At 41.5% G+C, this 13,949-nt stretch overlaps 1 protein-coding gene across 2 annotated transcripts; it reads left to right on the top strand.

The window, feature by feature from the left end:
• Positions 1 to 2,075: 2,075 nt before the first annotated feature.
• On the top strand, positions 2,076 to 12,253 carry LOC121901553. Of its 2 annotated transcripts, none has more exons than XR_006097310.1 (2): positions 2,076 to 3,973; positions 11,050 to 12,253. XR_006097310.1 is itself a non-coding variant. In XM_042418404.1 (2 exons), the coding sequence occupies exon 1, from the start codon at positions 7,993 to 7,995 to the stop codon at positions 8,797 to 8,799; it is 807 nt and encodes a 268-aa protein (XP_042274338.1). In that variant the 5' UTR covers positions 7,911 to 7,992; the 3' UTR covers positions 8,800 to 9,855; positions 11,050 to 12,253. The 2 variants fall into 2 exon arrangements, 1 of the variants encoding a protein (XP_042274338.1); XM_042418404.1 differs by lacking the exon at positions 2,076 to 3,973 and adding an exon at positions 7,911 to 9,855.
• Positions 12,254 to 13,949: the final 1,696 nt, after the last annotated feature.

The following is a 13,949-nucleotide window of genomic DNA, read 5'->3' as shown; positions in this document are numbered from 1 at the left end:
GGGAATGATAACCCGGAGCTTGCCTTGATGCATTAATTGAGGGTATTAGAGGGAGGGATGGATGGACTGGGAGGTGGTGGTGGTGGGCGGATGGTGGCGGCGTACCACGGAAATGCCAGCAGTGCCAATAAATCACTCCCCGCCAGTGATTGACTCTGCAAATGCAGTCTGAGAAAGGCCGGGGAAGTTGGAAGGAATCAATCAAGGCACTCCCAAAACTTTTCATCCCTCTCAACTCTGAATCAGTCTGACGAATAAAGGTTATCATAATAACCGAGTGGGATGGGCTGCGACCTGGGGACGCATGGACTTAATATAGCTCTTCAAGGACAATTTATTTCCACAGCTGAAGCACAGGAGGGACCCATGGGAGTCAATGGTGAGGTATTTTGAATCAGAAATGTAAGGGGAGTAGTGAGCTCAAATTTTTCTAGAATTTGTCACCAGTATTCAGATTAAAATTCAATGATCTGCATTGGAAAATTAGTAATAGCATCAATAAAATAATCATAGTATGTAAATGAAAAAAAAAAGTACGGGTATGGCATAATCATTTTGACTTTTAAACTGATTAAACTAAAGGAAAATTTACTCTCAAAATGAATGTCATTTTCATAGTTTTGGCTGTCATTCCTTTATCGCATATTGCAAAAGAATAAAAATTAACATTCCTTTAGATATTCTGTATTTTACTCTCAATAGGTCAAGCCCCAAAAACACTGGATCACTACATTTCCCACAATGCAGCTCAACAGCATCTTTCTTCAGAACCACCCCCTTCCCTCCCCCCACACCTAGTAAATGCTTTATTCTTTCAAACTCCACGTCCCAAGGTTCTTACACAGGCTTTTGCTAAAAATATGTAGTCTCCAAGCCCCAGCCAGGATAACCCTGATGACATCATTAGGGCTTGGTACACTGTTACATCATCCCACTGTTATTGATATTTGTCATGGTCCATTGTGAAAGCCTTGTAAATGAATCCAAGGATAAAGTAGAAATGTTCTCATGAGTAATAGAGGGAGGAAAAAATTACAGTTTACTACAGCACATGGGTACACATACAGTATATTACTTAGACAAATCATGCCTGTAAAATATGAAACTCAATAATATACAAAATATAAAGAAACTACAGCATTTAGATCAGTGCAAGAACATTTAAACTGCTACATGTAACACCCAAATACTTAGCTGATGAATCACTGCAGGTTGCAGACATACAGTAGATCCGGTTTCTGTCTGTGTAGCAGAAGATCGGTGGGCTGCAGCTACGATGCTATTATGGGATGTTGGGTTGCTAAGGGAGCTCAGTCTCTTTGACCTGCTTTACCAGAGGTGGCCTCCATGTCTCCAACTCTGTTTCCACCACCAGCACCACTGCTGCTCTGCCCTGCTTCACCCAGGGAGGCTAAGTGTGTGTGTGTGTGTGTGTGACAGAGAAAGAGATAGTGTGTGTAATTGCAGTGTATTTTGTTTGTGTGTCTGTTTGAAAGTATTTTCTGTGCATTTTGTGTGTGTGTAGGTCTGTGCCCACTTTTTGTTCTATGTATGTATGAGTGTGTTTGCGTGTTGATGTAGATACTTCTGAATATGTGTGTGTCTCTTATGTTTGTGCATGTGTTTGTGTGCTACTGTGTGTGAGCATGCATATGTGTGCACATGCACCAGGGTTTTATTTTTATAGTGTGTGTCTGTGTGTTCATGAATGTAGTGCGTGTCTGTCTCTGGTAGTGTTTTACTACTAGTGTGCACGAGAGTATACCTACATATAGTGTCTACTTTTGTGTGCGTGTGTGTGTGTGTGTGTCAGAGATGCCATTGTTTGGCCTCTGGAGGTTTCATTAAGGCCCAGTGTCCAGAAGTAAAAAGTCATTCATCTCCCCTGTTGTGAAGTGGCAGCTCTGGGCTTCGTCCCCCCACCCTGAACTCTCCCACCTCCTTTTCTACCTCCTTCTCTCTCTCTTTTCTATCCTCCCATCTCTGTTTCCTCTCCTTCCCTTTCATTTTTCTTACATTCTCAGTCACTGTTCCTGTGTCTCTCTTTTCATCTCTTCCTTTTCCATTTTCTGCCAAGGCTTTCTTTCAAAAAAAAAAAACAAAAATAGAAAGAGAGAAAGAGAGAGAAAAAAAAGAAGTCTAAAGGAGGGAGAGAGAGGAGTGTTTGATGTCTTTTATATGGACTGGCCTGTCTAATGAATCCTTCACCAATCCGCTATGAGATCAGCTCGTCTTCCCCAGTTTTTTTTTTTTTTTTTGCTCTTTTTTGCCTCCATGCACATTAATTAGAGCTGTCAAAACTTAAGTATCTCCCTCTTTCTCTCTCTTTCCCTTTTTATTTTGTTCCTTCAAGTGGCTGAATGGGATACCGTTAATTAAAAAGATATCAGATCATGAAGGCCCCCTGAGCGCTGGAACCGTCTGGGCCCTCGCTTCCCGACAAGTCGAGACATCATGTTTTTTTCTTTTTTTTTTTTTTTGGTCCGTACACACTCCAAAGAAATTCTGGTCCCTTTTGTCCACAAGTTAGAGCGATGGATTGAAGTTTACAGGGTAGGAGGCTGGAGTGTGTGTATGTGGATGTGTGTGTGTGTTGGACTGCTGTGTTAATAAAAGCATCTTTTTTGTATTTAATTGCGTCTCAGCTTTATGAAAGTGTGGACTTCTCTTCTGATGAGGACTTCAGAAGGTTCAGTGTTTTAAGTGGCATATCTTTACTGACAGAGCAAAGTGCTGAATGGAAAGACTTTGAGAGCACAACTTTCTACTCTGTGTGTGTGTGTGTGTGTGTGTGTGTGTGTGTGTGTGTAGGCTATGGTAAGAATGAGCAATTGGGAGTGTCCAAGCTTGTGTAAATGGGTGTGTAGTCATCTGATTAACAAAAGAGAAAAGGATATGTCAATGACTCCTCATGTTAGTACTTTTGTCTGCCTGTGCCTGTGTGTGTGTGTGTGTGTGTGTGTTACTTTTGGTCACACCAGAAAGTATAACAGTGAAATTCATTTGTGAAACATAGCAAAATAGGTGGTGATAGAAGCTTTCTTTGGAGAGGGACTATATATATGACGTCAGAGCTCCGACTATTGTGTTCCTATAACAAATAGGTAATTATTGCATAATGCTTATTTTGTCCAAAATGACGGGTCCTACACCTGCATTACCCTTCAGTAGTAGACTTATCTAAAGATATAACATTAAAATGCCCACATCCTTGGTTGTGAGGAGTCCTATCCATACCATACATAATAACATCAAGGAAACCGCAATGGCTTCAACCATTTACCAGACCAATTCTGGCTCTACAATGAGTGGTCACGTCAACGAGTAATAAGCAAATGAAATGGCAGCAATAAAATGTGTCCCAGCCATACAGCTAGATTTTGGCCTAAATGTGCACACTCAGCTGGACCGCACTGGTTTTTAAGTGCTCACATAGCTGTGAGGTTTACAGCCCTGCACATCAAACAATTTACAATTATTTTTAGATACTCAACACAACATGCCCAGTTGCCCAAATATTTAACTATGGGACTCATGGGTCTGCACTCCAAATAATTTGTTTTGCAATCAACTATGCAAAAATTTATTCAGATCTTCTTTACCCAGCAGATACAAGCAATAGAATTACAGAATATGTTGACAAATTTACAAACAAAACTCATGCTTACCTTTTCCAAAATAGTCCACACAATGGCCATGTCCTCATGTCTATCCTCCCTTTTTCGTGTTATACTCTGTTTGTCTGTGGCGGTCCTGTGTCCTTTGGCACTCCAGCAATTAGCCTGCAACTGGTTACTCTCTACTTGAAGTGCTACCCTAACGTTGTAGTTTAACGTTACATACTCAACTTTGCAGAGCAGTTCACTGGGTGCGTGACGTGTTTACTATGTGCTTGCAGTTGTCATGGAAGCAGGACGCCATATTGTAGCAACGCTGTCACTCACGACCAAGGAGAAGGACATTCTCTGTTTGGGTAATGGAACATGACGTGACAGCCAGGCTGAAGGATAACAGAGCGGGAAGGTTTCCCTCTATCTCATAATAGAGCCCTGTCTTAATAACCTAACCTGTAATATTTCTCTCCCATAAACTTGCACTAAATTGATTCTCAAAAATACGGAACAAAGCACATCCTGTCAGTTCAATACGGAACATGTCTTTTAGTTTCCAATTACAGGACGATTCCTTATTTTACGGGATGGGTGGCAACCCTGCCCAAGTTGATGAGTGGTAACTGCTAACACGCTAGCTAGCCACTGACTTGCTAATCCAAACAACTGCAATAGTCCGTCAAGTTAGCTGGCTTGCTAAGTGACAGTTATCAAGCTAGCTACCTTGGTCTTTAAAAGAAAAAAAGGAAAATAAGTGATTCTTTCCTGGAATAGTTAAAGAGCAAGATTATATAAAAGTAGACAATGCGGCCTGGCTAATATGATAGCATCTACCCATTTGGAGTCTGGCAAGTCTGGCGCTGGCAAGACAATGTGCAATTGGGCACCAGCACAAATTCATGTGTCCAAGTTCATAGTAATTGAATTCTACACAAAAGCTCCACATATAGAAATCATGTGTAATTTATTTATCTCTGCGATTGAATCCATCCCACTAATTCCATAGAACCATGAACTGATTTTGGTAGAAATTTTGCTAAATGCTGGTGTGACCTTGCCCTTAGACTACATTGTAGCTGTCTGCATTTGTGCATATGACTAATACAAGAGAGTAACTTGTCATTGGTTGTCGCTGTTATTGATATTGATGTACACACACACACACACACACACACACACACACACACACACACACACACACACACACATATTGTGTTGTGAGATCAGTAATTTGTAGTTAATCATTTGGGCTGAAGAAGGATGAGGTGGGGTGAGGGAAAGGGCTGATCCCCCACCCTCCTCACTGCCTTCTCAATAGCGTAGTGGCAGTGGAGAGGCACAGAGACAAATGACACACACATATACATACACGCACACTCACACACACCCTCCATGCAGAAACCTAATTAATTTTGTGCAGTGTTTCAGAATTGATTGTGGTCATTCCTAGTTCTAATTTTTCATCTGGTTTTCAAGGGATTCCCTCTTTCTGCCAGTTTTTGTCAGTTTTGTTTTGTCATGCCATTAACCTGAGTGTACGCTTGTCTGAGGAGATTGTATCCACATTGTGGTCAATAAAGCTACATAGCTAGCTTAAAGCCACTATGGGTAGAATTAGAAAACTTCAGACTATGGCACCCCCTAGTGGAAGTATCAAAAAAGACACTGTGGCTGACAGCAGTTTATAGAGATGAATTTGTGATGAATTCCCCTCACAGAAAAAGCGCATGTGACTTATCACGTGTGAGTGAATCGCATGAAATAAGCAGATGCGGTTGTCGGACAATTCACACAAGCTTTTTGGATGGTTCACATGTGATTTTCAAACGTTAAACTTTAATTCAAATATGAAATCAAATGTCCAATGGGAGATGTTTCAGTTCACATGCAAAATTTTCATTTTCACAAAGAATAGTTTGCATTCAAAGCATCTAATTTGAATTCACAGTGTGATGTGAACTGTCAGTTTCATGTGAAATGATCTCTTTCATATGTTCAGGTTCATGTTTACGTGTAAAGCTTAAAACATGTCTTTTATTACATGTAAATGTTAAAATACATGTAATTCCTAAATATGAAATTTGATTTCACATCACAAAATCATGTGAAATTTTTCAGTCCAGTGCTTTTTAAAAACATTTTTATAATGGTCAACTAAAAGCAATGCACAGAGTGCACCAATTTTAACTTAAGCCATCAGAATAATCTGAAAGCTTCCATAATAGCAAAGGTCTCTCTCTCTGACTTTAAATAACCAGCAAGCACTCTAATGAAACTATAAAAGCTTTAAAACTCATGAGAGAGTTGAATCACCTTTCTGCCAGTGTTCAGTTTCATCTTTACCTATTGTGTAACACCTGCTATACTCAACTGTGCTGAACCGTGTTGAGAGGTCATCAGGATAAGGCACTCATTTGCATTATGTTGCATAATCAGGACTGATAAATATCAATCCAAGCATACTTTTCTGCCATAGCTTTGTGTCATTAGTGCATATTTCAGGATTGCATATCTATTTTAAAGGCCGTGTCACTTTAAGAAAACCCGTTAGCCCTTAGAAATGAAGGAAATTAATGAATCTGATTACAGCTTTGTCTAATAGCTTATGCATCACAATTTCCTGTTTTTAATCACTGCAGTAAGACTACACAGCCCAAGGGCACTGTTTTAATTCTTTTGTGTTACCAGCAAATGCAGGAAAAAAAATTATAAGACTAATAATTGTTTTGCCAGGATCTAATAACAAGCAATAAAAAGCAGCCAACCAAAATGCTGCCACCATACTCAATCTAGGTGCTATTATTAGAAACCTCCTTTCATGTGTTTTCTTTCTTCTCCTTTTTAAATCTTTTTTGTCCATTTTACATCGCCACCAATCATATTGAATTGTTTTTTTTACAGCTGATAAATATTTGAGTTTTCTTATGAAAGAGGCTAATGTTGTCACATGAATAGAGAATGATCTTTCCTTCATGCTTCATTATGATTTCTCACTTCTGGCCAATGACAGGCAGGCTGATAGAATATTTACAGCCTCCTGAGGAGACATTTAGCAGGAACACATCACAGCTGATGTGCACCTGCTCTTTAAAACCTTATGCATGACTGTATAAGTGAGCCTGTGGTTATGTGTGTGTGGACAGACCTTATCCACCTGCGTGTGTGAGTGTCTAAGTGGGATCTGTCTGCATGTAGCAGGACAGAGTGGGAATCACAGCTTGACAAGAGCGCTTCACTCACATGCCACCATACTGGAGCTGACAATATATCAGTAACACTGCCATAAAATGCTTTCTCCTTCTTACTCCTGCTTTCTCTTGCTCCCCCTCTCCATACTACATTCTCACCCCCTCCCTCCATCCTCTGCCTTTGCCCTTCATTTAAAGTAGGACACCTGTATCTACCTGCAAATTTTACCACTTCAGCTATGTTTTATTAAATGATTAGGAATAAGATTTCAGTTTGCAAGGTTTTCTACTTTTCTGCAAGGTGTTGGTGGACCAGGAGCAGGACATTGATCAGCAGAAGAAGAGTGAATGGGGACTGCAGAGCTAAAGCCCCCAGTATGCCTCAGGCAATCTAGTTCTAATATGTGTTGTTTGGCCTTGTCTGAAGTGTTTATACCTGTTTTGAATGGCCACACTTGAAGGTGGGTTGAAAAGCAGCCGCCAAGAATTTTGTGTTTTTAGCAAGTCATTGTTGTCTCAATACAGGGATAACAGCACATACTTTCAAACAGTCTCTCTGTATAGATATTCATGGAGTTGCTCTTGGTTGTACCACACAATAAGTGGGAAATTTTGCAGAGTGAGGACCGCTGGACAGGTCCTCAGTCCTAAACGACAAAATAAGTTGTTTGCCTTCTGAAATGGCTCATAATCTGGTCTGGTGCCTGGTTTGGCAGGACAACATGCCCAACAAGTCTCTGCCATGTCTATGGTTAAAACTACTTGATTAAGTAACATCCTCAATGCTCCTCAAGGTTGGGGAGCATTGATCATGGTTAACTCTTGGCACGGGATGGAGAACGAACCGCAGTCTCCCATGTCAAAGTTGCATGATTTGGTCACCTACATGTGGTGTGGCTCCACTTGGCAAATGCCTATGGCTCAGTGCCAAATAAGCTGATCGATTGGAATTTCACATATCAACCAGTGTCACCAACATCATAGCCAAGTATTTCAGCAACCTCCACATGTGCTTCTCCCTAGAAGGTTTTACAATGGGATGGCAACAGCTGGAAGTCAGCATTGCCATGGGATGTTCTATCTTTCCAATACTCTTTGTGTCAGGCTTTGTTATAATTCTCATTGGAGCCAGGCAAGTACTCAGAGGCCTGAAATTAGTATCGGGTGACAGACTCCCTCCTCTGAGAAGCTACATGGATGACGTCACAAGCATCCTCCATACAGCCCCATGCATGTCAAGGCTCCTTAAGTGCCTTGATGAGCTGATGACATGGGCGAGGATGAAGATCAAGCCTTCAAAATCATGGAGCCTTTTGATTAGGAAAGGACTGAGAAACAACAACATAGTGTTTGTCACAGGAGGAGAGGAAATTCCATGGCTGGCAGAGCAACCTATCCGAAGCCTCGGGAGGCAGTACACGTCAGAGCTCTCTGACAGACAGATGGGGAGGCTGGCACAGAAGCAGCTGGCAGATGGAATGGCAAAGATTGACAGCAGCCAGCTCCCAGGGAAACATAAGGTGTTGTGCTACCAGTTCACACTTTACCAACGCGTAATGTGGCCACTGAAAGTGTGTGAAATTCCATCATCAGTAGCCAGCAGGACGGATGGCGTCCCCAACATTTACATCAGGAAGTGGCTGGGCTTCTCTCGCTGCTTCTCTGACTCAGGCCTCTTTGGCAAGAACATGTTGCAACTTCCTCTGAAATCCATCAGCCTTGGATACAGGCAGAAGAGAACCTGTCTTGTACTGGAGTTATTGGAATCCAGGGACCAGCTGATAAGGAACGCAAAGGTAGATGTCTGCACAGGGCGCAGGTGGAGGGCACAGGCAGAGGTGGATGAAGCCATCAGCATGTTGCAACACAAAGAGGTCCTGGGAAGAGTGCAAGACAGTCAGGCAGGATTGGGCTGGGGAGAACCTGTGCAGTTCTGGTCCAAACCCACAAGGGAGCAGAGGAAGACCATGGTCATAGAGGAGGTCACATGGGTGGAGTAGGAGCTCTGACTTATCAAGGCAGTGTCCTAGGGCCACCACAAGCAGAGGCATCAGCTGGGCAGACATCTAGTGAACTCCACAAGCATGGCTCAGCTTCTTGATAAAGGCAAAATACGACACCCTTTGACGTCTCCGAAGCCTCTCCAGGTAGTTTGGGAGTGAGGACAAGTGTCTGCTGTGCGGCAACAGCAACACAGGCCTCCAGCATATCTTTTCAGGGTGCAACATTGCACTGGTGCTTCAGGTGGTGGCACAACCAGGTGCTGAGGAAGATGGCGGAGCTGTTGGAGAAGTGCAGGGTGGGGGCAATCAACTCCTCAGGTCACAATCAACTGCTCATTCCCTTTGTGAAGCCAGGAGAGCATCGACAGAAGCCAGCAGTAGAAAAGACATCTCCACTAACTCCTGGAAAGGCATGGGAAATGTGTGTTGACCTGGGTGCACAAGAAACTCTCAAACCAGATGTCGTGATGTGGTCCACAGCTGCCAAGAAGGTCCTCATCATTGAACTTACTATACCTTGGGAGGAAGGGATACCAGAAGCATATGAGTTGAAGCGCCTCAAGTACTCTGAACTGGCAGCAAAGTGCAATGAGGTTGGCTGGACTACAACCACCCAGTGGACATTGGATGCAGGGGCTTTGTGAGCAAGTCAGCAGTCCAACTTCTCCTTGCAGCTGGAATAACTGGGACGAGTCCACAGAGGGCCATCAAAAAACTGGCAGAAGAGGCTGAGAAGTCATGTTACTGATTGTGGCTATGGAGGAGGGACAGTTTTTGGGGCTCAACACCCCAGTCATGGTAGCTACAGGGGTTGGTGGGCTCAACGTCCCCTGCTGGCCACTGCCCATCGACCGGCAGATGTGCACGGTGGCTCCAGCTGATGACCCTGCAGTTGACCCAGTGTGTACTGACGGAAGTGCGGCACACAAAGATGCCTGGCAGGAAGAACACCACCTGTACAATACACTGAACGCCAAACCATCCTTAGAGATTTTTTAAGAGATTGGCGATACAATGTGCTGCTTTGCCTTTACTTACCACAAGAGGTCGCTGGTAAGGAAAACATAGAGATAATTTTAAGAGTACTCCACTGATTGCAGTTCTATAACATTGTTGGACTCACAATGAATAGTTTTTAAAAAAGAGATCAAAATCGATGCAGAACAATTAGGGGTGTGGCCTTGTGGCTACGCAGTGTGTGACACAGGAGGTAAGGGGACTGACCACCACTCAGTGTAGCACGAACAGTGATGTATAGCTGGTAGTCAGAGCTAACCACCCATGAGTAGCTGCTGTCCATGCTGGAAATACAGACAGTCCTCCAGAGCTTTGACAGTCACTAGAGGCACATTCATGGTCCCTTGTAAAAGTTCCTGTGTACCTTTGCTGTAGCTGAGATAGTGGCTGTGCTATGAGAGGCTCTGCGGTGTGTGTGTGTGTGTGTGTGTGTGTGTGTGTGTGTGTGTGTGTGTGTCTGTGGGGGAGTGTTAATATGTAGCTGTAACCCTTCTGTGTGTGTGTATGTGGAAGATTGTCAGTATGTAGCCGTTAGGGCGTTAACATTCTTTTTAAATATAAATTTCATAATGTAGATAAGTCCCAAACAGTCGACTCTCTGTCAGCATTGGCCTTGTAAGGTCCAGGGCTGATTTAAAACAGTAGATGGCGTGTTGAGCCATTTTCAAACCATGAAATGCAGATTTTTTTTTTATAAATTTGGTGTAAAACTCAACATTAACACCAACATTGATGTGTTTCATCACAATAAAGTCAAAGAATTTACTTTACAGCTCAAAAAACATGTTTAAATGTGCAGTACCTCTTTGAAGTTTGAGCGTCTTTGGCTTCTTTAATGTGAGGTATTTCGGGGGGGGGATGAAATATGTGGGTGGGGTGAAGTAACGAGAAGGTTTTAAATCAAGAGACCTTCCCAAGAAAAACAACAGTATCAGTCAATTATGCAAGTGCCCCAAAACAACATATACTGTATTTATGTTCAAGTTACAGAAGTCCTCTAGCGGCTTTAGTAATTATGACTTTGAAAATATATTTTTTTACATTACTGTATTTATCTCTTCAAGATAAGTATGATTAGAAGACATAATATGTACTTAGTGCCTATATCATAGATCACTGTGAAATAATGTTTTAAATCAATTTTTACTGTTTCATATCTTGGTCACAAAGTGTTACAGTGGCTGTAGTACTAATTTTGCAAATAACACTTCCCAACTAAATGTTTTGCAGAGGGATTAAATACCTGAAAAGCCTCCTGTCCTCCTGCAGTCTGTAGTGTGGTGGGTGTTCTGGCTTGGTGGTGGTGAGGTCCATCTGGAAATGCTCAGAGCATCCCGTCTCATAGCTGCTGCCATCACCTCTCACAGTATTTCACTGTTTTATGGACACGGTCAGCTCTGGAGCTCTCTGTCTCCCTTTGGAGCTTCTTTGGAAACATCAGCCTGCTTTTTATTTACAACCTCAGAGCCAGGTCTGTTCCCCACTGCGGGATATGTGTGCATACTGGATGTGCGATGATTCAGGCATATCAGCTCACAGATTTTGAAAAAAAGCAGGAATGCATGTGTGGTTGCTGTGTCCATGGATCTCTGTGCATAGTTTACATGTGTCTGAGGTCCCACTGTGGCCACTGTGTAAATTTACTTGAGTTTTCTATCGCTTTACATTAAATGTCAGAGCTTTTTTCATGACCTAAACATCCAACTAGTTTTGTTAATTTTGTTTTACAACTCAACATATCAGGAAGATATATTGGATTTTGACTGGTAAGTATTGTATCCTTTCCTGTACCAAGTTTACAGTGACCACAGCTACAGGGAAGCAGTCTGGAAAACCTGAAAAGACATGTTGTCTGGAAATTTTGTTTATGTATGTCACTGTTTATTTTTTTATAATTGATTCCTCATTTAAAGACCCGAAGTGGTAGGTCATCCTGCATGGAAAACTGCTAATCCTTAAACAAAACGAAACGGCAAGTTTAATACAACTTCCACTTAAACATTTCAATTGTAGTCACCAAAGTCTGTTTTTTTTTAAATCAACAAAAGATTAATCTTTGCACTCTGTCGTTTAATGTAATGCTGTAAAATCATCCAGGTTTCATAAGATTGTATATATTTTTATACTTTGCTGTTTTTTACATTTACATATTCCATTATAAATATATATATTTTGGTTGTTTCTATTATGATTGAATGTTGCTAATGAGACAGCCTTTGTGAGGATGATGTAAAATTTACAATATCCAGTTTTGGTTGTTTTGTAGTAACTTATGTTTAACTATATCATCTTAATACCACTCCTCTCATTCTTTCTGCTCTTTTGATTCCAGTTTCTTGTTTTTTATAGTTATTTTGTGTTGCTTTTCCCCTTCTTCACCAGGTTTTCAATGTGTTTCATTTAGATGTGTTTTTTTAAAACGTTTTGTGCATGCATGTTGACTTGTGTATGTGTTTGTATTGATTATTTAAAAATCTAATTATCTTATTCCTCTGATTTGACTGTTTTTGTGATTGTTTGTTGCAACCTGTGGAATTGAGGAAGCCTCATTTGTAAAAATTCAGATATTATCTGCCTTTCTTCAGAAATGCATCGACTTCTCTAGAGCACGCTTGTCTAAATTCCATCAGATTCCTGAAATCCTCCATTGACCAGTGACCTGTGGGATCCCTGAACAACATGTCATTGTTCATGTGTTTTTGCATGCATCTGTGTGTCAATATTTGCATGAAAATCTACCTGTGTGCATCCATTCATGTGGTTGTGTATATACAGTGTGTAGTACATATTTATGTGTATATGTTTGCATTTGTTATATTTATCGTTTTATGTGTGTGTCTCACAGTCAGCGACACTTCATTGTGTGTGTGTGTGTGTGTGTGTGTGTGTGTGACATGCTAGCAGCCCCGCTTGGCCGGCTGACAGGCCACTGTCTGATTATAAAGGCACTTTACTGGTATTAATATTAATGCCACTCCATTTTATTCAGGATGTCTGCCTGCCACTCCGATGAGACTGCACTTTACTGCTTTAAATGGTGTGTGTGTTTGACAGGAGGTGTGTGTTTGAGTGTGGCGAATGTGCATGCAAACTGATTCATGTGTGTTTGCCTGTGTCTCTTCGGCATAAATGCAGTTGTCAGAAAGAAAGAATCCTTCTAGTCCATTAGCACCAGGGCAGTTTTAAACTTGACCCCGCTCATAAAATTATCCTCATTTCTCCACTGCATGTTTTCCTCAATAGTCTGTGTATAAAACAGTGTGTAGGGAATCAGGAATTTACAGGTCAGATCAGAAGCTATAAGGAGTTTGACAAATAGCCACTCTGGGTTCAAGGTCACACTGGAGGGGCACATGGGAGTGCAGCCCCCCCATTCTTGCTCCATTCTCCCCCTTTTTCAGCATTGCGTGTAGTTGTTCTCTCTGACATGTTTTCCTGTTTTTCTTTTAAGACAATGAACGAGTATAAAACAGTGATTTGATCACAGCAGGTAAATGCTGCTTATTAACCAAGGCAAACACTGATTCCTTCAGTGCTCCACTGAGAAGTTGATCAAATCACTATTTTATAACTACAGTATGGAATCGTCTGACGGCATGAATTTGATAAGTGACTGTATTGAGCGAATGACTATACTGGTATTCTAAAGAAGTTATCACAGAGAGAGGTGCAGGTGACAGGAACTTGTTTTTCATGTCCACATTATAGTGCAGCGTTTTGAGATTTGTCCGCTGTGGAGAGTTTTATCAAAAAGCTGCAGTAAATTTTAAGGAAAATGTGGATAGGGAAAAAAACGCAGCTTGGGCCCACATTTTAAACACACAAAAGCAATGACAAGTGCAAAGCAATAGGTCTTGGGATCATAGACTGTGTCTCCAGCTATTTTTGTTCAGGTAGGTCATTTAGTAAAATGACAATAGGAAAAAAAGAGATAAGAAAATAGTTGGGTGAAGCTGTTTATATGACACTGTCATAACTCTACTGAATCTCACATCATAAATGGTCATGGCAATGCATGTCAGGAGTAAAACATGAAACGCTGCTTTAAAAAAAAGATCGAAAGACGGCTGGATGTCACCCACAAAAACAGGCAGAATACAGAGTTCTAACCCACCAGTCTGATGTGTATA

This window comes from Thunnus maccoyii, chromosome 1, assembly GCF_910596095.1.
Source record: "Thunnus maccoyii chromosome 1, fThuMac1.1, whole genome shotgun sequence".
Lineage (NCBI taxonomy): Eukaryota > Metazoa > Chordata > Actinopteri > Scombriformes > Scombridae > Thunnus > Thunnus maccoyii.
The sequence above is the reverse complement of the archived record's forward strand: the minus strand, read 5'-3'. Positions and strand labels throughout refer to the sequence as shown.